The 25,261-nt window shown below is 42.0% G+C and overlaps 1 protein-coding gene across 15 annotated transcripts in view; it reads right to left on the bottom strand.

The window, feature by feature from the left end:
- The window catches only part of SORBS1 (sorbin and SH3 domain containing 1), an 862,221-nt gene that overhangs the window by 537,490 nt on the left and 299,470 nt on the right, over positions 1-25,261 (bottom strand). For all 15 annotated transcript variants that reach the window (XM_069610575.1, XM_069610579.1, XM_069610580.1 and 12 more), the window contains one exon: positions 21,070-21,099. In XM_069610575.1, the coding sequence (XP_069466676.1) occupies positions 21,070-21,099 (30 nt within the window). The remainder of the gene's footprint in view (positions 1-21,069; positions 21,100-25,261) is intronic.

Here is a 25,261-nt window from a genome sequence, read left to right as displayed (position 1 = left end):
TTGTACTGGTTCACTCCATTGACCACCTCCACACTCTCTCGCGTTCCTTCTCTGCCTGCAGCCCACATGCACATCTGCATCATCCCCTTCACTGTCACCTACTGTGTGCCCTTCGCATCTGGCCACTCTTTATTTGTTCCACCTCCGACCATCATTCAACATTATGTAGTGAGCTCCACTTCCCACTATTTTCCTTTGTTCAAAGTACACAGATTCTCATTTGCTTACCCTAAAAGCTTTTCTGATTCTTATTATATCACCCATATTCACGCTACTCTTCGTTGCTTCTAATCATATCTTCTTTTAAACCCTGTTTGGTACCTATGTACGCTCTCAATTATTGTACCCTCATCCAAACTGATGTCTCTCCCACTCCCATCCATGGGGACTGAAATCTGATTTTATATTCCTTCTTTTCATCATAACAAAAGGTGTGTACCCCTTAGCAGGATTGGGTGTATCTCTGTACCCAGCAATCATTTTCCCCAACACCAGCTCCCACAGTAACCCTGTCACCAATGACAGCAGTAAATTATCTTTGATCAACCTGTTTACTCTCCCTACTAGTCCGTTTCCCAGTGGGTGGCACAATGAGGTTCTAATTTTTCTTATCCTATGTGCATCCAAAAGTCCTTTTATTTCTGTGGACACAAATTGCACCCCATTGCCACTTACAATGTATTTACGGGGAACCCTCCCTAGCACACACGTCTAAAAAGAAGTCTATCACAACTCTAGTACTCAATGAATTAGTCAATTTAATTTTCAAACCATTTCAACATGTAATCCACTGTTACAATTAGATATCGATATTTTTGATTGAACCCATCATGTCAATACCCACTTTTTCCTATACATTCATAGGTACACCCATGGGCTTCAGTGGTACATGCTCTACCCTCTTAGTTTTGTTGCTTTCCTCACATGCATGGCAGTTTTTCACTGCCCTCTACACCATGTCATCCATTTCTGACCAACAGTCCTTCTCTCTTAGTCTTCTCTTCATTAAGCTTTTGCTCAAATACCCCATGTGTGCATTCAACACCATTCACTGCCTCACCATAAGAGTAGGAATACGTTTCTCCCTCCTCGCTAAACTCACATGCTGCTACCTCATCTTGCACCATACTGTGTGCCACAGCACAGCTTGGTTTTCCAAGCCACCCTCTATGCGTGTACTCTATTATACAATTTAGTTCTTCATCTTCCTCCATCACTTTCTTTCACTCCTCCTCTGGCACAACCAGTCATACCAACTCCTGAATGCCCACTACCCACTTAGCCATCTCTTCTACTATCTCCTCCTCAAGCCTTACGAAAGGAAGTCATTTCGACAAGCAAATCGCTACCAAACTGTTCTTTCCAGTTACATGTTCTCCACAAAAGTTAAACTCCTGGGTACTGGCCAACCACCTTGCATAGTGGCATATGGCTATGCCTGATCCATGGGTAGAAAACAACTGTGCCAACGGTTTGTGGTCACACCTTATCACAAATGATATACCCCATAGATACGATCTAAAATACATTGCTGCCAAACACCACGCCCATGCCTCCTTCTCAATCACTGAAAATATCTTCTCATATTCATTGAGCACAAATGGGTACCTCATCTCTCCCTTGGTGCTGGCGCAATACTGCACCTACACCTCTTACACTCATATCTACAGTCAAAATTGTCTTAGCCCCATCTCAAACCTATGTATGGTGGGAGCTTTCATTATAGCTTTCTTAATGCTTTTAAAAGCTTCTTCCATCAAATCAGACCACCCAAACTGCTTACACCTCCGCAATACCTCTCTCAAGTGAGCTTCTTCTCTGATAAATTCAGAAGAAACTTAGCCGGCCTACTCACCTCCCTCATTGCCTTCACAAACTCAGGTTTGGATCTAGATCCTTCTTCAGTTACTACATGCCCTAGGTACGTAACTTCATCTACCTGAAACTTACTTTTTTGCCTTTTGCACTGTAAAAACCTGCATCCTGCAAAGTTTCCAGAGCCTGCACTAACATCTTCTCTCCTCTTCCCATGCACATAACAGGATGTTATCCTGAATACAATGTATGCCTGTGCTTCCTTTAAACAGGTTTTCCATAACCCTCTGAAAACCGCACTTGTGGATGCCAAATCAAAGGGTATACGCCTATACTTGTATGCACCCATTGGCATTATAAGTGATGTCATGAGTCTCAATTTAAGGTGCAAATCCTCTTGGTGGTATGCGGACAATAAATCAATGGTCGAAAACCACTTCACTGTACCTATGGTGAAAAACATGTTGTAAATATTTCGAAAAGGATACCAGCCTACCCATATTGCCTGATTAACATTGCACAAATCCACATAAATACATATCTTGCCATCCAACTTTTGAGTCACAACAATGGGCGACAAACATTCACTTGCCTCAATGGGTTCAATGATAGCCTCTCTACACAATCTCTTTAACTCTCGGTCCAATTCCCCCTCATGCAAAAGGGAACTTGTCTCATTTTGTGTACCACCGGACCAGTCCCCCATTCAACATACCTATGTCATCTCTAAAAACCTCTGGAAACGTATTTACTATTTGCCTCCCATAGTCACTCGCTGAAACCACAAGCTGTACTTGTTTTGCCTGCCCAGGTCTAAGTTCCATTTTAAAGTGCCCTTGGTGCCTCCACCCTAAGAAATTGTCCCCCTTCTTGGAAACACTGTAACCTCCTTCTTGAACTACACTGTAATCTCCTATTGTATTATCTGTTATATATCCCGCATTCTCTGTATCATCTACTGTATTCTCATTTTGTATTTCGTATGTGCAACTATTCTGTAACCTATGCTGTTCCTCAAGCCTAAGGCGCCCAGTTACCTGAGGGTTTGGCAGCGCTTTATAAATAAACAAACTAACCTAAGCTAAACATATAACTCTTTGTATTCTGATCACCCACTTTTATATTGCACCATCCATACCCTACTATGTCGATCAGCACCCCCTCCATACGCAGAAGGATCAACGTCATTCTTGGTTAAATCCTCCACCTTCTTTTGCAATATTGATTTGTACACACTTTTGGGTACCAACGTGTATGGTTGATTGGGAGTCTACGAATATCTGAACTTGATTCTTAGCCACTTCTCCTTCTCTGACCTCCATTGAGTTGACCGCCTGGATTTGTATGAATACGCTTGAAAAGTCTCCTGCTTCCTCTGGGGGTATCCCTACATATTATCCCGACCAAAATATTGCCGTACATATTGTCGTTTGTCTCGCCATAGGCAATATTTTTGGGGAGATAATTTGTGGGAGCAGGGGTTGCTGGGGTGTCCCCCGCACATTTAAAAATAATGCGGGGGTGCCGGGGTGTCCCCCGCAGGTTCCATGGCCTAATATCGCCGCAAAAATATGCAGGGATATTAACACATGGAACCCCTATGAGTTCACCACATTTATGCACAGCTTTACTGATCCCTTGTCACTTCTTCCTCCCTCGCTTGCAAACCAACACGTCTTCGCAAAATGCCCCTTCTTGTTGCATTTGTGGCACACTCCCATCACGGCCAGACATTTGGGATCAGAGGCCACATTTCCCATCAATCCACATCTAAAACAAGCACCTCTGAATCTCCCCCACACCCGCCCATGCCTATGTGGGGGCTCCTTCTTTTGAACCACTGCCACCACTGTTGCTTATCCTGAACTTGCTGTATCACCTTAACTTCCATGCTATTCTCCATGCTATTCTCCTTATTTGCCTCCTCCCTTTCTATATATTGAGCACATTTCTTACTCAGTTCTATGCTTCTTGGTATCTCCAATGCCTCAGCCAATGTTGGGTTCTTGGTGTGCCACAGTTTTTCGTGTACCGTTGAATCTGGTGTGCTCAGTACTAACTGGTCTCTGATGTACTTGTCGTCTGTGCCTGAAAAATAGAGCAATGCTAATAATATTCTCAAATCCGCTATATATCCATCCAGACTTTCCATTGCCATCTGTTTGCATAAAAGAATGTATCCCTCTCCAATATTATGTTTGTCCAGTGACCATATTGTTCTTCCATTTTCCGTATGGCTTGAATACACATATCTCCTCTCGCTGGCCCATCCCCAGTGTCTTCCTCTGAAGGAGGGGATCTGGTATGTGTTTTATGATCCTCACTGCCTCCTTGCCCAGGCAATTCATCAACGTTGCATGTTTCCTTTCATTCTGAGAACGTATTGCCTTTTTTGGCTAACAAATGAAATCTAAATAAATCCTTCCATTCCTCCGACTTGGTTATGGGCTCTCCAGGAGTCTCTAAATTGCCTCTGGGGTCATACCTGGTCTCCCCATTCTACTATACGACCTTATATCTAGCAAGTCAAATAAAATGGACTACTCGACTCCCTTTCACTGATCTCAACAACCTTGCTGTGGTCTCATCAATTCGGGCTGAGTAGGTCTCTCCCTTTCAGCATAGCTCTAGTTGAATTGGCTGCTTACTGTGGTCTGCTCAATAATTTTGAATGTTTGCTGTGGTCTGCTAATTTCTGGTTGATTACATCTCTCCCTTCCAGCTCAGGGCCATTCTAGATGAATTGGCTGCTTATCAGTAACCCACGGTAATCTAGCTGAGTTGTTCCATCTGATTTTGCTTTTTCTCCATCATAATATGTCCACCTGCGTTTCTCTTCTGGAATTGGAGGTGTGCGTCTGTTATATGCATCGCATAGCAACGCTTGCTCTATCTTCGCCCGCTATGGCTTTCCTTCACATACATCACCACATACACCTATTTATATGCATCACCTAGCAATGCCCCCTACTCCCACTGCAACCCTCATCTGCGTACATCATCCAGAATGCTGGCTTCTATTCTGAGGACTTCCTCTGTGTACATTACCCAGTACACTGCAATTACTCCACTCCCTGGCCTGTAGTGTCTGCAACTCCAGTCCTTCCCTTCTTCTTTACTTAGGACATGGCCTCAACGGTTAATTCCTCTGCCTCCGCTCTGGACCACTGCATTCGTCTGTTTTCGATTGGGCTCCCGCTTACTGCCTCTGTTCATTCCCACTCGTCGACATTGTTAAGAAGGGCAGGGATAACATAGAGAGAGGTGAGTACTTATTTATTTGTTACAAGTACAACAGTACGAGCCCTGTACCAGCATGATAATTCTGCTTCTCCTACCAACAGTTACTCTCTTCATAGAAACCTTCCAACATAATATGGAACACCACGTTCCACATTACAACACCAGTGTAATGCAGAACTGGGATTTGGAAATGGTTAATTGGAATTTGCGTGGTGATATACCTAGCTACCCGACTTGGTTTAAAGGTAACCAGTATTCCACAATTGGTTATTATTACGTCTCCAAGCTGTGTTCCAGCAATTGCAATCTCTACAAGTGAGACGTAATGATAAAAGCAATCATGCTTATATGATACTATAGACAGACATCTCAGTGAGGCACACTAAGAAAATAAATTCTTGAACACTTAAAAGTAAATACTCAGGGCTCTAAACTACAAGGTAAACCTGTACCCAGGGGCAACATCTTAAGTTGTTTATACCATGTAGTGCAAACCAAGTGTTGGAGTGCCATGGAGGAAGGAGAAATAATATCTGGCTATGACAACTTATTTGAATTGATTCAGTAAGTTAAGGTCAAAGATAAAGAGAAGGTGAAAGAGAAAACTTTCTGAGATCGCATGGCTACGATAGCATACTAGCAGAAAGGAAAAAAGGTACGGCGGGAGATACACTGGGTGAGAAAATATGATTTATTTCTAATGTCTAATGGTGGGGGAGATAGAAACTCTAAAACAAAAACACAAGAACTGTCAGAAACAGTATAAGACTACACTATGCATTGAGGATGAAACCAGCATGCTGCCTATACTGGCGAATAACTCAAGAAAATTCTGAGAGGTCACTAACAAAATAATATTCAGAGCTTGTTGCAAACGAACATTATAGATTAATCAACATGGGCTGATTATTAAGGTAATACATTAAGTAAGCAATCAATGGATACATTACAGATTGATTATGAGGATCTCCCAAATTGGGAAAGATGTTTTGATGCTGATGTATTGGAGAATCAAATGTCTTGTCTGAGTAACTCTAGGCGAGAGATCCGGGTAGCCTTTCTTATTTTATACTAAAAGGTGATCCAGCATTTTGGGCAGAACCATTACTGCCTTTAATTAGTCAAATCTGAAGTGAAAATAGCAAACCAGCCTTATGGCACTTGAGCTATCTGGTCATAATTCTTAAAAAAGGGGATTCTATGACCACCAGAATTACCGACCAATAGCTCTTTTGGACACTATTAGTAAACTATTTGCATCTTTTGTCCGCAATGACTTAGAAAGGTGGATCCAGGAAACAAATATCTCCAGATACCAATTGCGTGTCAGGAACGGCTTAGGGACCACACTTAACGGCCTTATTCTGAAACTAAGAGCTGACCAAGCAAGAAATAACCCTGGAATCCCACTCTACGCACCTTATGTTGACGTAAGCTCAGCTTTTGATAGCGTTTGTAAAATTAAGCTCTGGAATAAGCTGAGGAACTGGAGAATTCCTCGAGGTCTCCTTAAGATCATTATGTTATTATATAGTGACTCTAAAATACATATTAGACTCAATACATAGGGTGCTTTTTCACAAGAGTTTAATGCTACAGTGGGGTTAAGGCAGGGGTGCGTGCTCACCCCCTGACGTTTTGATGTATACATTTCTGATATTTTTGTTATGTTAAACAGTGTTAGATCATTTCCTCCCAAACTAGGGTCTTTACATATAAAGACACATATTTTTGGAGACAATATAGTTGTATTCGATGCAACACAGGTGGGCCTGCAGTGTTTATTAAATTATATGGTAAAATATGGTCAAGAGAACTAACTTCATATAAACTGTGATACAACGGCAGTTATGATTTTTAAAAACAGCAAAAAAGTGTGTCGGTCCAGCTGCCATATGGCAGAGAAAGGTTTGCGGGTTGCAAAGCACCTTATATATTTGAGATACCGTGTGTATGAAACATCTGGAAGCAAAGTGAATATGAAAAAGGTTAAGAATGAAATTAAACTTATTAATATCACAAATGAAGAAAGTAAAATCAAAATATTGTGCATTCTCATTAATTGCATTAATTGAGTTCTAGAACTTGAAAATAGTACCCATAATTCTCTATGACTTAGAAGTAGCAGACCCCTTGCACGAGAACGATCTAAATAAATTAGAAGATCTTGCATAGAAAAGAGTCTGAAACCGCCCTGTTGGTACTCCATTGGCCCATATGAGATAGGAAATGGGACTCCACTCACTCCATTTTAACGTTAAGTCCAAGAAATGAATTTTATTTCATAAACTATGAACTCTGAGGAGTTATACACTATATGAAGACTTGCAGCTCATTCTACACAAACGTGAATCAAGAGTTCTTAATAGCTTTGCAGATGAATGAACAGTTTATCTGAAAGAATTGGGCGTTGATGTGGAGTATTTGGCAAACTTTCCAAGTATAGTTAAATATAGTTTCAAAATACAAGCTTCGATTGATCAGAATGATGCTCTTGATAAATGCACCCTATTTAAAGACTATAAGAATATATTAAGGCATAGAGAAATCCTCCCTAAATATCTGGACATGTTTCTAGGTTATAAATTTAGAGGAACATTTATGCAATTTTGTTTTAATCTTTTGTTTACACATGATGTTCAGTGCACCCAAATAGGTCTGATGCCCCCATGAGATTCTGCAGATTGTGTAAACTGCCTTCACAAAAGGAAACTATCAAACATCATGTTTATATTGTAATGAGATGAGGGATTTAAGATAGTATTTTATCTAATTTTGTATATAGCACTGATCATCGAAGTAGTACACTTTATACACAGGCTTCATGAATAAAATATAGCAGCTCTCAAAAGCGAAGTGTCATAAATTTAAAACTGATGTGTTATGAATGAGATTTTTAAGATGAATTATAAGATGAACTGTGACTGTGTATGAAATATTTTTCTTTGCTTTGATGAATTATTCAATGAATTTTGATCATGTTTGATGAAAGGATATGCTTTGACTTGTGATGTTATTTGTATGTATGGTTTTATATGTAAAGAAAAGAAAAATGTTATGCTCTTTTTTATGTATTTAATGTTGTCATTATAATAAATGATACCCAGAATGGTAGATGGAAGTACAACCCCTCTCTTTTTGAAAGTAGTGAAGAAACACAAATACCAAAACACATAAAAAGGGAAAGGTTTGCGAGGCTGGACTTTCGACACCCCAAAAGAAGAGTACAACACACAGACTGACCTGCTGTCCACAGTGGATAGTTAAAACAAAACCCAGGGAAAAATAGAGCAGCAGCTGTAACTCATCAAGTAGGAAGAACTCTATAGGATTGGATTCAGGATGGCATCTGACTCTTTTGAAGGCCATCTCTTCAGGGTTCCGAACTGCAGAGCGCCTGTGGACATGGGCATGCTCAAGCAGGTCAGCTGATACCTACAGTCAATCAGTTAAGTGCCATCTGAGTCCAGGTCCACTATGAGGGCCAACACCCAGCAATGCAGTGTGAGAATATGGAGGAGAGCTGGAGGAGAAGGAAAGAGGGCAAGAGAAATGTGGCCAGATGTCAGGAAGAAAGAAGGCTGTAAAAGTGGCCAGAGAGGAGGTTGGAGGTGGTGAAGAATAAAGAGTTAGTAAGGAGGAATATTATGGGAAGAATGGAGAAGAACAAGGATGGGGAAATGGCAAAGGGAAATACCAGGAGAAGGGAGGAGGAGAGGAGGAATACTAAGAGGGGAGGGGAGAGGAGGAGAGTGAAAGAGGAGTGGTAGACATGAGGAACATCAGAGAGGGAAGGACGTTAGACAGAGAAAGGCAGTTGGAAGTTGTATTAAAGGAGAGGATGAAATATGGAGAGCAGTGCATGGAGGTAATAACCTGGGAGGAGAGGACAGTGCAGTAAGGAAGGCTGGAGGAGAGGGCATGGCAGACCAAAGAAAAGTGGGGTGGTAGAGGTGCTACAGGAAAGAAAGAAGCCTGACAAGGGTGATGCTGGGAGGTTAGAGGAATGAGATCTTGCCAGGCCATGAAGGAGGTGCGGCTGAAGTACTCAACCAGTGAACAAAGGGAGGAAGATGATATACCTGAGGAGACTCGCAGAGATATTTGGAGATAAGAGCAGGTTGAGGTAAACCCTAAGACTGAGAGGTGTGAGATGAGGAAGGGTGGGGGTACAAGCACTGGAAGAATGAGAGAGAGAAGAGGATAGTAAAGGAGATGCAGAAAAGGCCCCCATAGGCACCCAGCCATTGTGATTCAATCAATCAAACTACATATCTGCGACAGTATGACATTAGATTTGAAGGTACAAAATATTACCATCTTAAAAACAATAAAGGAATGTTGAAATACATGTTGCAAGATTTACATTTGTCAGTTCATGAAATATACGCAAGTTGATCTTTTAGACAACTACTGTTGTTTAATTACACCAGGCCATGACTATTAAGGCTCTTTGATGAGGTAGGAAAGATTGCTGTGCAGGAATAGAGGCAGGACAGCAAGACAGGGAAATTAACACACACTGTTCCGACCTGTACAGAAACTCATGTGTCCAACCTCTCGGGGGACCATTTCATCCTCTACCAGCACTAGCTGCAGCAACTGCCCAGGCCTAATGTGCAGGGGCACTCAGGGTCCCAAGACCAAGATGAAGAGGTCTCCCAGAAGTTCAGGATGAGATGTACAGGGACGAATATTGCCTGGGGATAAGCTGAGGAGGGAAAAGCCACCTATAGATTTACCCTGAAAAGAGCAATATTACATAGACTTTTCACAGTGTAGAAGACACTTGTGACCCCATCATTCTGACAAACAAATAAAACATCTTAAACTATATTTCAATTTCTGTCTCATGCAGTACAAACCCCAAATAAAGAAAGACACATTTTAACCAATGTTTGCATAGTTCATTGCAAATATTTCACAATCATACAACACTGAAAACACATCTCAAGCATTCCTAACTGATGACACATGGTGACCGCCCATCTCCTAGGCAACATACTGTGCATGCCCAGGGTTTAGATGGCCAAGACATGGGGCAGTAGAGGGGGATGACACATTTTGTATTTGTATTTCACCAAAAACAAAGAGAACTGAAATCAGTTTGTGGCAAGGTATTTCAGAACATTGTTCATAAGTCTGTGAAGTCATTATTACCGAAACAGCCCGAATAAGAGTTGTGACCGTGTCTGGGACTGCACCCTGTCTGTGGGGCAGTGGAGGATACTTCTCTCAGCTTGGGGCAGGGGGTCTACCAGGCGGAAGTCAGAGCCAGCCCTGTTCCTGAGGAGGAAAGTAGAAGTCGTGGGCCGCAATCCCTCAAACCACCTCAACTGCCTTGATGGGGATTACCAGTGCCACCCTCTGTCACACAATGCCTCTAGTGCCTTTTCTGGCAAGTATTCTCGTTTTGTATTGCAGGACCACAAGTACCAGGAGTCTTGGTGGCGAGGTCCGAATGAAGTGAGCAGAAGGAGTGAGAAGCTAAGCACTCCAAGATATGCAAAATGATAGTGGTGAGCAATTCCACGGTTATCGAAAAAAGCAAACCATTCACCGCGATCAGGAGAACCCTGCATGCCAGACAGACAGCACACCATGAGAACATCAGAATGACCCACACGGAAAACGGGAGCAGTGCTAACAAAGGGTTTTGCAGCCTTACACCCATCTAGTGCCATCCCTGGGAAAAGAGCAGCCACAGATTGTCCCGCAGTGTCAGGTAAGGGCTGGAGCCAATGGAAGGGTGTGTGTGTTTGAACTAGAAGAGGAACAGTATAAAAGGAAAAGGAATGAAGGTGAGTGTGTGAGTTGTTCTGGTCAGATCAGAAGGAGTGGTGTGGAGGTGGACCCAGAGGTCAGGCAGAGGATATATGGTGGAGAAGTGTGCTGTGGAGTTGGTGGCTGAGATTGTGCAGGGTGCAGGTAAGGTATTAGTTGTGCGAGGCGCTGTGAATATGAGAGTGATTGCAGTGAGGAATGTAAAAGGAAGTGTTGGGTGGACAGAGGAGAGGCGTGAGGAGAGACAAAAGGATAGGAGTGAGCAGAGAGGTGTGGTTGATGAGAGAGGAAAAGGGTGAGTGTAGAGAGCATGTGACCATCAGAAGGATAGCGATCAGGGAAGGGAGAGAAAGGGAGCAACTGGAAAAGGACCAGGATGTCTGACACTGACACAGAATCAGGGAACCACGTCATTCCTATTGAGAGGACCTGGGAAGTAGGTAGGGAATCATTAGAAGAACCCTGGAGCAAGTCAGATATATAAGGTATTGGCCTTTATGCCCTCATCTATAGGTAGCCTTTGACAGGGTTATATACGAATTGTTCGAACTACAATTGTTCGAATTACAATTGACCTTTGCCCAATTGACCGAATTGTGAAGGACAATTGTTACATATATGCGGGGCAAAGCCCCTGCAACCCTCTTTATATATATATATAAATAGCTTATTTCCCCATGTGCAACATGAGCTGAGACCAAACCCTAAGGAAAGTACTTAAAGAACATATGACAAGGTTAACGTCTAGATATATAGCACCTTTTTCAATTGTATTATTCTGACTGCCAGTGAACAGAACCACCTGCCCTATATATGTCAATCAACAAAAACAAGTGGCCCAGATATGTGATGTCATCAATGACATTTGTGATGTCATCTTTGATGTCCTGGGTGTTAGTCTTAGCATTGCACGGTGGTGGCGCAAGTTATGGTTGTTTAGCTTACCATAACTGGCGAATTTCTGGGGTTTTTCGATTTTACTTGAAACCATAATGTCCCTTTAACAAAGTTTTTTCTTTGAATTTCACAGGTTTTTATTAGTTCAACATAACCATAACGTCCATTTAACAAAGTTTTTTCTGTGAATTTCAAAGGTTTTCATTAGTGCAACTTAACTATAACCTCCCCTTAACAAAGTTTTTTCATTGAATTTCATAGGTTTTTATTAGTGCAACTTAACCATAATGTCCCTTTAACAACGTTTTTTAAGTGAATTTCAAAGGTTTTTAACAGTGCATGCTATTTTCCTACAACTTACTAATATCATACTTACCCAATATAGCAATGTTTGTGTCCAATTTACAAAGTGTCACCTTAAATTTCCCACCTTCTGGAATAATTTTTAACACTCCTATACACTTTTTGCCACTATTTCAACTAGTTTTGCATCCGTAGATATCTACGAACATCTGACTTCATAGCGGACCTTCCGGAGAATGGCACATTACCATACAATGGCGCGCGGCATGATGACGTGTCCGAGAACCCGTCCGCACTTCACGATAAGATCTCTGCTTCGCGGACAGTTTAGAACTGCATTTTCTACTGATCTAGGAACTTTCAACTTCAAAATGTCCCTTGCACAGCCCCAACACCTATTCCGACTCATTATCCATTAACAATCTAGTACACAGTACATACTTTTAGCAAAACTACTATTTATCTTAAAATGGCATCAGCTAATGCTATGCCTCCTCCCCAAGAGCCACCAATACTGCTGTAATCAAGGAGCATGAGAAACACTGCCCCCTACCTTAGAAATAGCACATGCGCAACATTTTCCCTTGTCCACCTACCCCTCCATATTAGTGTTTGGTTCCTCTTCCCTCATTTCCTCCCCACCTTTCGTTCTTAGCTCTCCTGCAAAAGAAAATACATCCAAAAACAACAAAAGACATATTCCTTTAGGAACCACCTTTCACAGTTAAAACATAGAACTAAAAAAAATGTATAGACACCATCTACTTTTTATTTCTCAGTAAAGTACATAGACTCAACAAGATTTTCCAACATTTCCATTTGCATTTTGTGTTATGCTAATGGGAATATTGTGGCGTTCATCCTCCGTTCCAGGGACTGGACCGGTGGATACTGGCCCAGCAGCCCACGTTATCAGCCCAAGGGAAGCGAGGGTGGATAACGAGGTCTCTGGACCATTATCCCCCCATTTCAGCCCCTGGAATGGGGGATGAAGGCCATTAGCACCCTAGGTTCCCAAAGCGGGAACCCGGGGTGCTAAAAAAGAGGATTTTTCTTCCTACACCGGGACGTCACAGGCCACAAGCGTCCCGGTGTAGGAAGGAAAATCCTTTTCCAAGAGGGCTACCATGGAAAGGGAAGGTGAGGGTTCCATACAGGGCCCCTCTTCACTTTCCATGGCAGCCTGCAGAAGGCAAAAAGAGAACCCTATGACCATATTACCACGAACACATTTTTCTCCCCTTTCAGATCTATTCTAATTTCGAATAACTTTACCACAAAGCCAGTCTCAGGTGGACATGGCCACTTTAATCCTATGTTTTGTCCCTTGTGGTCATGGCCAGTAGCCAGATTGCCCGGATCATGACCTTATTCCATGACCTGGACAATCTGGCCACTGCCCATGGCCACAGGCTACCCCTCAGTCACTAAAGGTATACCGCTATTTTTTGTAGCTACATTATGACACTTGTCAAATAATAAAACACTGGCACATTTGCAAAACCATGCTTGTAGGTCCTTGCCAATGCTCCTTATGCAAGTTTCCTGGAAATCCACCCATGTTTTATTTTTTCAAAGGTGTCAAATGTAAGCACATACAATCGTCATATAACCTACCCCCACTTGACAAAATCCATTCAGACTTTACAAAAACATCTATATCTAGATCTCTAACTTTTTTGCAAACCTTTGTGTAGATTTGTCAAATGGCACCACATTTATAAGCCTTTACAATATTTTGGGACCAACCCTCTAATGTTGTTCCCGCTGGACAGAATCCCACCAAACTTCGCATAAACATGTATATCTAGATCTATTATCAGTTTGCCAAATTAAGTGTAGATTTGTCAAATGGCACCTTATTTATAAGCCTTTACATTATTTTGGGAACCCCCTCTAATTTTGCCCCCTCTTGACAACATCTCACCAAACTTTGCAAACACACTCAGAATCAGGTCAGAAATATACATGCAAAATGTCATGCAGTTCCATTAAGTGGTGCCAAAGTTATAAGCCATCCAAGAACTGCATTTCACCAACCCTGTAATGCTGAGGTGTTTGCAAACTTTACAGGACTGTTTGCGAACATTTTAGAAGAACCCTGGAGAGAGACAGATAAGATAAGTCATTGGCCTTTAGACCCTCATCTATAATTAGCCCTAGATATTAGGTGTTACTGATCGCTAGTTTGAAAACCTTGGTTTTAGGGACGCCTGGGTTAGGGTGGAGGGAACCCACCGGAGGGTGAAAAAGGGAAGCCCTTTAGTGAACCTGGCCCACAATGTAACCACAGTAAAAGCTATACTTTTCGTTATTAATGAAATAAAAACCCTTAAACCATCCTTTAGAGTTCGGGAGTTTGCACTGCCAACCGTGACACAGATCAACACTAGTCCACAAAGCAATGGTTTAGAGACTTCAGATTAAACAAATAGACACAATAATTCTGAAAAAATGTAAACATATGGACTTTACCAACTATGTTAGAGAAATTAGCGCAAACTAGCTTGTCCACCCAACTCTTATGTATTCAAGGGGGCTAGCCGTATTTCTGGAAATGCACCCGGTCATCTTTGAGATTAAGGTGACCTGCGCATTTTGCAAAAATTAGGCATCCAAAAACAGCATATTCTCTGAGATGTTTTCAGATGCTTCATTGTTCTACAATCCGTTGGAAAATCTCAGAAGAGATTTCTTGCTGCGGACTAAACATTCTAAAGAACTCTAAATAAGGACATTCTCCAATTTATTGCACCATACATTATGTGCAGCAAAAAATAAATATTCAGAGATCTTGATCTATTGTATCAATTGCCTCAGATTGTTTGGAGTACATAACAGCAAAATCATCAAAAGCTTAGGCACCAACATTGCGTAATTGCCTAAGAACAATCTTTATGGCAACTGTGAAGCCATAACAACTACTTGGAGTCCACTTACTGGAAGGCTTTTGCAAATGCAGATATTGTAAAGCATGTGATCAAGCTGTCAACGGAATCCAACCCGTTAACAACGGTGTAAGCAAAGAATATAAAAGCAGTATCTTTAAAACCTGCCATTCAATGATGTAGTGTACTGCATTGAGCGTGCTTGTACCAGCATTTACTTAAGAAGCACAATAAGTCCAGTGAAAAACTGAAAAACAGAACACATAAGAGCTATCACCAGCAAGAATGAGTCACTACCCATCGTCAAGCATTGATTGAAGAGGCACATGCATGAAACAACAACTGTGTAAACATATTGGGATCTTTAAAAATGTCGCCCAGAGGAGCAGAAGGACTGTATATCTAAGGCAGACATAAAGTGGATGCATATACTGCAGTGAATCATTCACTCAATACAATATTTATTATCAATTAATTAAAAGAAAAGATTTTACAGACATGCAAATATGTTACTTTGAGGAGACTCCCCCATTTATGCAGCATACACTGACCTTCAGACAGTCTTTGCATCTGTCCCAATGCACCAACTCTGGGCATTACTGGCTAAAGTAGATGTTCCTGTCTGGTTAATATAGGCAATTCAACACATTTATTTGGACAACTTCTGGGTGGTGTGCTGGTGGCCTGATGGAGCCTGTAACAGACCATATAACGTTGCTACAGGGTTCAGGCAGGGTGGTGTGGTGGCCCTTCTGCTATTCTCAATATTCATTAATGACCTTGCTATCCTTTTAAGTAACCTTTATTTATTTTATTTATTTATAAAACTCACAGGGAAAGCAATGCATTTTTTGCACAGAAATGATTACAAAACGTATCATTGATAACAGAGCATACAGGGCATGGGTCCTTTGCAATGGGGTGAGAGAATGTGATTTGAAGAGCAGATGTTGCAGGGGACGGTGGAAACATAAACCAGCGACGAGGACAGGACAGAATAACATAGGAACGGGATGGTGGAGGAAGTGCTGAATAAAGGATGTATGAGTGACCAAAAAGTGCTGTAGGGTTGTCCGTGAAGAGTAGGGAGAGAGGAAAACAGGGTGATGCAGTAGCATAGAGTGCTAGGAAACTGGTTCGTCAGAAAGAAGGAGGGCTTTGAGGTTGGATTTAAATAGTGGTAGAGTTGGAGTAGTAGGGAGAGTAAGAGCATTCCAGAGTAGAGGAGGGAGGAGAGAGAGAAACAAAGAGCGGAAACGGGAGGGACAGCAGGGAGCTCGAGTGGTGGCAAGGAGGTGAGCTGAGGATGATAGTAACGGGAGTGGATGAGAGTAGGGAGTGAGATGAGCAGACAGGTAGGGTGGGGCGAGTCTATGGATAGTTTTGAAGATGATGTGAAGAGGTTTATACATATACTTACTTATACTAGCCCTTTGTTTCATAGATAGCCAGACAATCTGGCGACAAGCCGAGGAGGTAAAGGTAAAGAGAGGAAGGTTGAAAAGTGTGTGGACCGTGAAGTTGTGGACTTAGTCTATAGTTGGAAAGGCCATAAAGGAGGCTAGCACAGTAATCAGGTCTAGAAAGGACTAAGGAGAATAGATGTTTAGCAGTATTGAAAGTAAGAAGATAACAGATTTTTCTGATATGGAGGAGGTTGATTCTGGCTGCAGTGGCAGATTTGGAGATGAAAAGCGAGAGGTTGTGTGATGGGTCGAAGAGGACCCCAAGGTTACGAGTGGAAGCAGAGTAAGGAAGGTAGTCAGGAGAGAAGAGAACACAATACAGAACAATATTTAAAAGAGAGGAATTTGTTCAGAGCCAAGTCTTTGCTGCAAATTCACTGCCATGAACTGATGGGGGGGGAGAGAGAGAGAGCCTTCTGCCATTTGTGGAAACACCACAGACGCTCAGAGCTGATGAGAAAAACAGAGAAGCCCACACAATAACCCGAAGGCCTCCTACACCACCGGGGACCAAAAGAGAAGGACCTACCCTCCTTTAAAAGACTTACTGGGTGACCCCATGGAACAAGGTCCTGGAACATAAACATGAACATTGTCCTTTCTGAGTCACCAGCTTCAATGCGCATCGAGCCTGCATGGAGAAAATGGGTGGGACTTAACCCCATACTTATGACCTTTCCCTACACACACACACAAACACCCCAGGTGGGGAAGAGAGGGCCTGATTGGCAATGCAGAGCGGTCCAATCCTGGTAGACAAAGAGATGGATATAAGTAGGGAAGAGACAGCAGGAAACCAGTTTTTTTTGGGTGAGGTCAGAAGTGGGGGATGACCAAGAGACCAGCAGGAGGCATGAAGGAGTGGCAGTGTATGGAGGCAATTTGTGGAACAGGGGAGGAATTGGCTATGGATCGAAAGTACTTCTGCAGTGCGAGTGAGTGTGGTTGTGTTGCAAGTGGGTAGACAAGGTAATGTAAGGAGTGATTGTGAAGCAAATGTTACTGAGCGAAAGGAGGGTGCTTGAGTAGTGGAAGGAGAAGTAGTGGTTTGGAGTCATGTGTAGTAGTTCAGAGGGAGGAGTAGCAGTGTGTGGGAGAGCAGAGAAAGAGGTCTTAGTAGTAGTGAAAGGAGGACTAACATGAAAGGGTGGAGGCAAGATCTATTATGGATACATTGAATGGATAGAAGAGTGGAGGGAAGAGTGAACAAGAGGAAAGAGTAACAAAGGGAGAGGTGACAGCATATTACAAAATCTGAATCAAACATAGTATGTGTAAGACACCATCCCAAATCCCATTAGATCACTAACAACTGGATATAGTAGGGACAGTTGGGAAGTCTGTGAAGGAGTAAACACCAGCTTTGAAATCATCATTTCTAGCACAAGCTAGGTTTTAGACAGTAGCGGCCAACATTCGGTAGCACTAACTAGGGGTTACAGATGCCTGAGTTAGGGTGGAGAGTCATAACAAGACAAGAGAGGGAGGGACGGCTATAGGCCCCACAAAGAGAAAGAAAATCATTTAAACTGTCTCTGAGACTTGGAGTGATTATTGTGCCATCTGTTAGACGTTAAATGAAATGGATGACCTACAAAGTGTCTGCTACTCAAGGAAATGGTGCATACACATGTCTCTTCTTGCACCTTGATGTGGGGGTAAAATCCCTAGGGATCGGCTGCATGGGACTGGATGTCTTAGGGTATGTTCTGCGCCCGCCTCCCATTACAATGCATGTTTTAACTTACTTGCATTACTTTCTCAATATAAAAATAACAAAAACATGTGTGTTTCAACATGCTCCCTACACCAGAAGTACATAAAGAAGTTTGACCTGAAATTGTTGTCATGTGGATCGTTGGTGAAAGCCCAATGCAGCTTTAACTACTTCGCAACGTTTTTACACTAACCACAGGCCTTTCAATTGAAGTGGTATTGATATTGATATTTCATTTATATCGCGCTCGTACACAAGTGTTTCAGAGCGCGACGAGGCAAAGGAGGGGAACAAGGGAGAAACAAAACAACGATCTTACTAGGTAGACCCAGTGACATTGAGTGAAGTACCATGTTTAATAAATATTCTGCCGCATCAATGCTTTGAACAATAGATACACGTGTATGTAGTGTTACATGCATGCTAAATTATAATAGAAAGATTGTTTGCATGCGTACAATAATAATTTAGATTTTAAAATATGATTAGTTCATCATTTACTATGCAATGTTTATCCGGTGGAATCCTTAGCAAACACAGAATGGCACTTAATGTGAAATGCACCCCATTTTTCATTTTGAAAGATGACATTTACCTTGGATGAGACATCATAGTCATTAGCAAGTAGACTGTGTCAATGGAATTCAAAATGACATATGTTTTCATTGGGAATCTTATTCCAGAAATCCCTTCTTCACATATGCTCATGAGTACACAAATGCATATGTAAAACTACGGTTGGCTTTGGGACATACTACATTATACATTTCCAAAACCTGCATCATATTCTTGAATATTTCCAAATAAATTCTACATGTTGTTGAAATGTAAAATTATCTGTGAACATCTGATGTCTATAAGAGATCCGTGCTTCTTTTAATACCATCACACTGATCTGCCCATCTTTAGGAAGATGACCGCTAAGAACAAATTAAGTGAAAGCAGAGCCAGATCTATAAGGTCCCCGTAATTGGGACAAGGGCGATGCGCAGCTGTAAAAACAAGATCGACCGAAACCCTCCCAATTGGCAGTTTCAATAGTGCCCTTGCATTGTTCTACTTTTGGCAACAAATGGGGTAACATGCTATATGGAGCTGGAAGTCAACTATATATGTATTTCATGTTTGCTGTGGTAAAGGCCAATGTCCCCATCTTTGTGTTTGCTAGTGAGATATTGTGGCATTCACCTTGAGCATTATCTCTGTTGTCTTCTTGGGAGCAAGATGCAGGAGGGCCAGTCCAGCTGTGACTGTGAGGATAATCTCATTGTGCTCCTTACCTCTTTAGAAGATGCAAGAAAAATGTGGCTTAGTCCAACATCACTCCCCTAAGGAGCGAGACCTAGTCTGTCTGGAGCTAATTCTCAGCACAATAATATTCAATCCAGCCCATGATGATTCACAAGCCAGAGTGGATGGGGTGAGCAGAGCAGTCTCATACTGTTTTCACTAATGCTTTGGAAAGTAGATTAGCTTCACACTTAAGCATGTAAATCTCTAAAGGCATATCTATATGCTGTATAGTGAAGACCTGCAGAGCTGAAAACCTCAGGCAGGCTTGTAATGAGTAGTCAGAAAACAGTAGTGGAGCTCTTCCAAGAAAATGCCAGTCAGCTATAAGATTTCCAGCCTGAGGGTGTGTGTGTGTTTGTGTTTTTTTTTATGAATAAGGCTATGCATCCAAGCAATTATCCAGCATTGGGCAGGGAGGATAGCTCAGGGGCAACGAGTTTGTCTTGGAAGCAAGAAAAAGCAGTGCAACACAGGTTGGGATCCTGGCCCCACGCTTAGAGACTAGTCCACGCTATTAAGCATGTTTGAAAGGTGTAATTAATTATGAGCTGTATTCCCAGGAATCAAAGGGATTCGATGGCTAGAAATATTTTTTATGGACCACGATCAGCTTGAAGCCTGTGGTAAGAAGTCACAATGTAGAGGCAAATCCAGTTTTGAACACTCCCTCGTTAGACTGTGGACCTGCGGATTAGGGCTAGCAGAAGCCCGGACAGCGTTAACCTGGGCCTTGATCCCTCAGCCACTATGTTCGGTGTCTACTGTTGTGCCTTGAGCCTCTAAGTGCTCTGCGCTGGTTGGTGACTGTAAAGTTCATTTGAATCCCCCAAGAATACAATGCGCATCTGAACTGGGTTTTTTTGGTTGTGGATATCATAAGTCAATAGTTCACAAATATTAACTAGTAAGCAAGCTGTGATGTGAAAAGAGCTGTGCACAAATTGAGAACAATGGAACTCTGAGCACATGCAGCAGTTTCAGCCCCCTTGTTTGCCAAATTTCACTTCCTGGTTTGAAAGTCTGCTTGAGGGAATATTTCTGGGAACACTTAGCTTGGTCTCAACTCTTTGTCAAATGTCACTGTTTACTTTGTTAACAATATTTGGACTTCTTTTTCCATGCTCGCGTGAATCAGTGCCATATTCTAAGTATTAATAGAATGTTTATTAACCATGTACAATGTGAACCCCAGTAGCAGGTTTACTTCTTGATGCTTCAATAATAGCATACTACCCCATTAAACGAACATTATTGTATTGATCTGACAAGGATGAGAGGAGCAGAGTCGGCTCAAATTGGTGACGAGTCACCTCTGAATTTAAACCTTCAGGTTACACAAACCCCTCCACTGCAAATGCGTTATCTTTCGCAGTTTAATCACATCTTTGTCATAGTCAAGGGAGGGGGCTTTCAACTTGGCACTGTTACTTGTTTATCGAGTCAGAATGTTCAAAAGACAATTTAGGATTTCAACAACTCAGGGACAGGACATCATTTTTAGTCACATCTATGCTAAAATTGCTCGAGCATTATGCAAAAGTACTTTTTGAAAATGTGTTTACTAAAGGTATTCCACAAGACAACAATGCGCTCGAGCTCCGCCCTCCCCAATCCCTCCCACCGCCCCAACATTTACGCTACATAGCAGACCTGAGCTTCATACCTGCCAGGCTATTTAGCCGTCTCTGCTGTTCTGCGGTAAAGAAGGCACAAACAAACAACATGTAAATGGGTGAGACATACCGTGAGAGCCATTTCGACGTGCATTGTGGCAGCAGTGGATATGGATATGCCAAGTCAGTGACCTGTCTTGTGCAATGCAAGCGCAAGCTTGCTACAGTGAAGAAAGCAATGTGCACATGTAAACAGCAATGCCAATCAAGGGTGCAGACATGGCTGGAGGTTTCTGGGGGGCCCTTTGGTCAGTGATGTTGCCAATATGTTAAAGTATCTCATCACATTTTCCGAGAAGCTATGTACGGCAGAAATCAATGGTTGAACAGTAAGCAAGGCCGTGGGGTACGGCCACCCTAAGCTTCAAAAAGTTTTGCCTAAAATCTCCGGATGACAGCAGGCAGGCAATTTGGAATATTCATCTTTAATAATCATAAAGTATGGTTTCGGAAGCTCAATAATTTTTTAGGAATAACAAACAGAACAACCCTTCTGCTAAACAGTACTGCAAGAAAGTGTAAAGAATAGGGACATTTACTGTCTACTCTTTAGATGGCATTGCTGTTTTTATAATGCTGAAAATTCCAAAATCTAACATCAAGCAAATGCACAACAGGAACAATATGAAATTGCACAATCATTCATTAAGTACAACTGTATTATGAATAAAATACACTGCACAATCTATGTAAATGACTATTAAAATGTAATACAACATTTACAAGAAGATGCTAAGCCAAACAGTGCATTCAATTATTTTCACAGTATCAAGGCAAGGTTTTCTTTCTTCAAAATGATATAACGAAAAAACACGTGTGAAGTGTCTAAAGGAAAATGTTACTAAAGCATTTTTTTCTAAAAGCGTAGTTTAAAGATGAGCCTCATTAATACAATGATCTAAACAATCATTGTTAACTAAGATATTAGTAAAAGAAAGGTGAATTAAGGTTGTTGCAGGTCAGGGATAAATAACCTCATATTTCTGGTTATCCTTTAAAGTCTGTCATTTTGGCTTTCCCTGGATGTCAGTTCTAATGACCGGGTGTTGCATACTCAAGTTGCAAAGTGTTGAGTCAGGTGATTGTTGCAGTGTTAAGGAAGGCATGGAACAAGGCACTGGAAGGCTTGGGAACTAAGAGAGTGGTGCAACATGTAGCAAGAGACTGGTGAAGCGGGGGAGGGAGGTTGATGTTGGAGAAGTAAGGATGGACATCAAGGCAGGCATTGGTAACATAAGAAAACATGTATGGAAGTCAGTTTGGTACATTGAGAGGCTGGAAGGGGGTAACCAAGGAGGAGTTAGAATGATCTACTCTAGTAAGCATCAAAGCACTGAAGGATTACCCCTTCCTCCCACTGATTCCTCATCTTAGAAATATTCTCCCAGGTGGAAGCCTGGCTTTTCGGCAATTCTTCAGCTACCAGGGCTGAAAAAATGGTCAGCACTGAAGACCTGCATCAGCTCCACTTAGAATTGTTGAGGCCCATGACTCCTGAGATTAAATCATTAGTGGCATTTAGTGAGCTGGTTGTGTCCTTTGACCTTAGTTCCACCAATTGGCCCCACAAGCATAGGCTGCAGTACTGTAGAACTGCCACAAGTTACCCAAATTCCATATGATGGATAGGTGGGTAGGAGATGATGAGTCTATGGGAGAAAATACTTATCCATCAGAGCACTACTGAAGGTAAGTCATTTGTTGTCACAAACGATTTCTTCCTCCCATAGATTCCTCAGCTTACATTTCTACTAGAGCAGTACAGAACTTGGAGGAGGGAATAGAGTGAGGGATCAACATGTCCTCAAAGAAACTTTGAAAAGAAGAAATAGGAAGGTTTCACAGAGAAGACCTGAGCTCAGTTATTCACCTAATGGAAGTGATGGCAATCAGCAAAATCACCTGGCGGGTGAGCAAACAAAGAGGGCAGGATTGCAAATGGACACCAAGATGTCAGTCAATGACGGAAGAGATCAGGCACCAAGTGGGAATTATTTTTTAAAGAGATGGGTCTCAAGGATTTCACAGAATCAGAGATGGTTCTCTTTGGATCAGAGGGCCATACGAAGATCACTCAAGACAGATTGCCTTGCAGTGTCAAATGTTTCCCACCTTGTTATTTTGGAAAGCCACCTCTAAATTGTTTTTTGTGATGGAAGACCGTAGGCTTGTGGATGGTCATAACGTGTTTGCCTTCATGATGAGGTCATCAAAGCCAATATTTCAAAAGGTTTAGAACATTACGCAGAGGGTCTTGAATTCGATGAGGGCTCCAGCGGGAGGGGGGGCTTGCAAGGCAATCATTGCAGGGATAATGTTGTCACGTGGTCCAAGGCCCGGGTCAGACTGACAGCCTAGCTTTTTCTTTTTGGGAGTTGCCATGTTAGACATTTAGGAAGGTCCAGGTAGAGAGTGCTCCAATAGTCTAAATGTGGCATTACCATTGTCAATGTTTTTTGCACTAAACATGTCCAAAAGAGTGAGAATGCGTGTAAACACATGTAGTTGAAAATTAGAGTTGTTGTAAATCTTATGGATATGTTGAGGGAATGTAAGGACCTCACTAAATACAACTTCCACATGTTTGCTGAGATGGTGAGAGGATGGGAACTCCTAGAGTTGAAGGCCTGGAGAAAGTAAGTGAAGGAGGGATGGAGGAGCCAAATAAATGATCTCTGTTTTTTCGATGCATTCAAAGAGAGGCTGTTGTCAACCATGCAATTTCATATTATAACCAGCCAAGTGCAAATGCCATAAAGGTCCAATTCTGTGCCAAATAGCTTCAAGGGATCTGAGTATCTTCGACATACTTCGTATATGTAGAAGAAAAGAAAAGGAGAAATGATGTTCACGAAAGGTCTGATGTTGATGTTAAAAAGCCAAGGATATAGGACAGGCTCTTAAGATATGACACAAATAAGAAGGGTAGGTTTGGAGAGGTAAAGGCTCAAACAAACGTGATGCTGTCTGTCTGCAAGAAAGGAAGAGATCCATTTGATGTTGATACCAACAGTGATTTTTAGGCACGTAAGTAGGCTGGCAGGCATAACTTTGTCAAAGGACACCAATAGATCTCGGAGGAGGAGGGTGGCAGGCATGTTTTTTCCAGGGGCCTTCAAGAGTTAATCTTGCATGTAAAGAAGTGCAGATTCTGTGCCTCTTTTTAGTCTCAAATCCAAAGAGTGGTCATGCAAAAGATTGTTAGATTCACTAAACTCTCTCAACGGGCCACTTTTTGGAGAACTTTGCAAAAGAAGGCTGTTTGCATTATCATTTGTTTGTTAGGTAGCAGATCCAAAATGAATTGGGTCCGTTTGGCTCCATTCCTTCCCTATACCTTGTGCCAATGTGGCTGCCTTTCTTTAGATATGTTTACAAAGCATTGTGCATATAAAATTACTTTGTGGCCAAGCCTCAGTTTTCAGTGCCAGTTCCTAGCAGATCAACCCTTGCAAAGTTTGTATAGCACTTATATTCTCTAATTCATATTTGGCAACTAAATATATTTCTGTTTTTTTCTTTGATGTCACAAGTGATCAGTAACCGAGGCCCCAAATTGAATTCTGCATATTTCTCTATTAGCATGTTTAGTTTTGGCCAAGTTACACTGCAACAGTTTACAGCAGCGGTCTTAATACTGGGGAGATGCCCCATAGGGGAGCCGAAAGGATGTCCAGGGAGTCAGGGTGGGGCCACAATCTTAAGCCTGTGCCCTTCCTGGACATTCTCTGGGCCCCCTAAGGTGGCTAAATCCCAAAGGGGGGGGGGCAAAAACAATATTTTTACTCAAGCAGGGGATTTTTATGAAATCGTTTTAATGTGCATCTGTGCATTGCTTTTGTCAGTCCAATGCAATGGGAGGTATTGCAACCATATAACACTGCAACAATATAGGGAAAGCAAAGTCACTTATAGTAAATAGTGCATATGTTCTAATGCTTATATGTTTACTATGTTGTCCAGTTCCCCACTCACCTTTCTACTCCTAGGTCTCAAGCACAGTAGCATTAAGATAAGGGCAAGGAAAAGCTTGAGGAAGGAGGCAAACGTCTCACCATGAACTGTGATCACCAGACCTAACTGGAATCACACCTCTGCTGTAAAGGTTTAAGCTTGCATTATCCTTGAGGCAAAGCCCATTAAGCATACGTCGCAATTAACAATACATACATAGTTACAGTG

This window comes from Ambystoma mexicanum, chromosome 8 (assembly GCF_040938575.1).
Source record: "Ambystoma mexicanum isolate Mex_15411 chromosome 8, UKY_AmexF1_1, whole genome shotgun sequence".
NCBI classification, from domain to species: domain Eukaryota; kingdom Metazoa; phylum Chordata; class Amphibia; order Caudata; family Ambystomatidae; genus Ambystoma; species Ambystoma mexicanum.
Note: the sequence above shows the minus strand (reverse complement) of the source record. Positions and strands in the feature narration are given on the sequence as shown.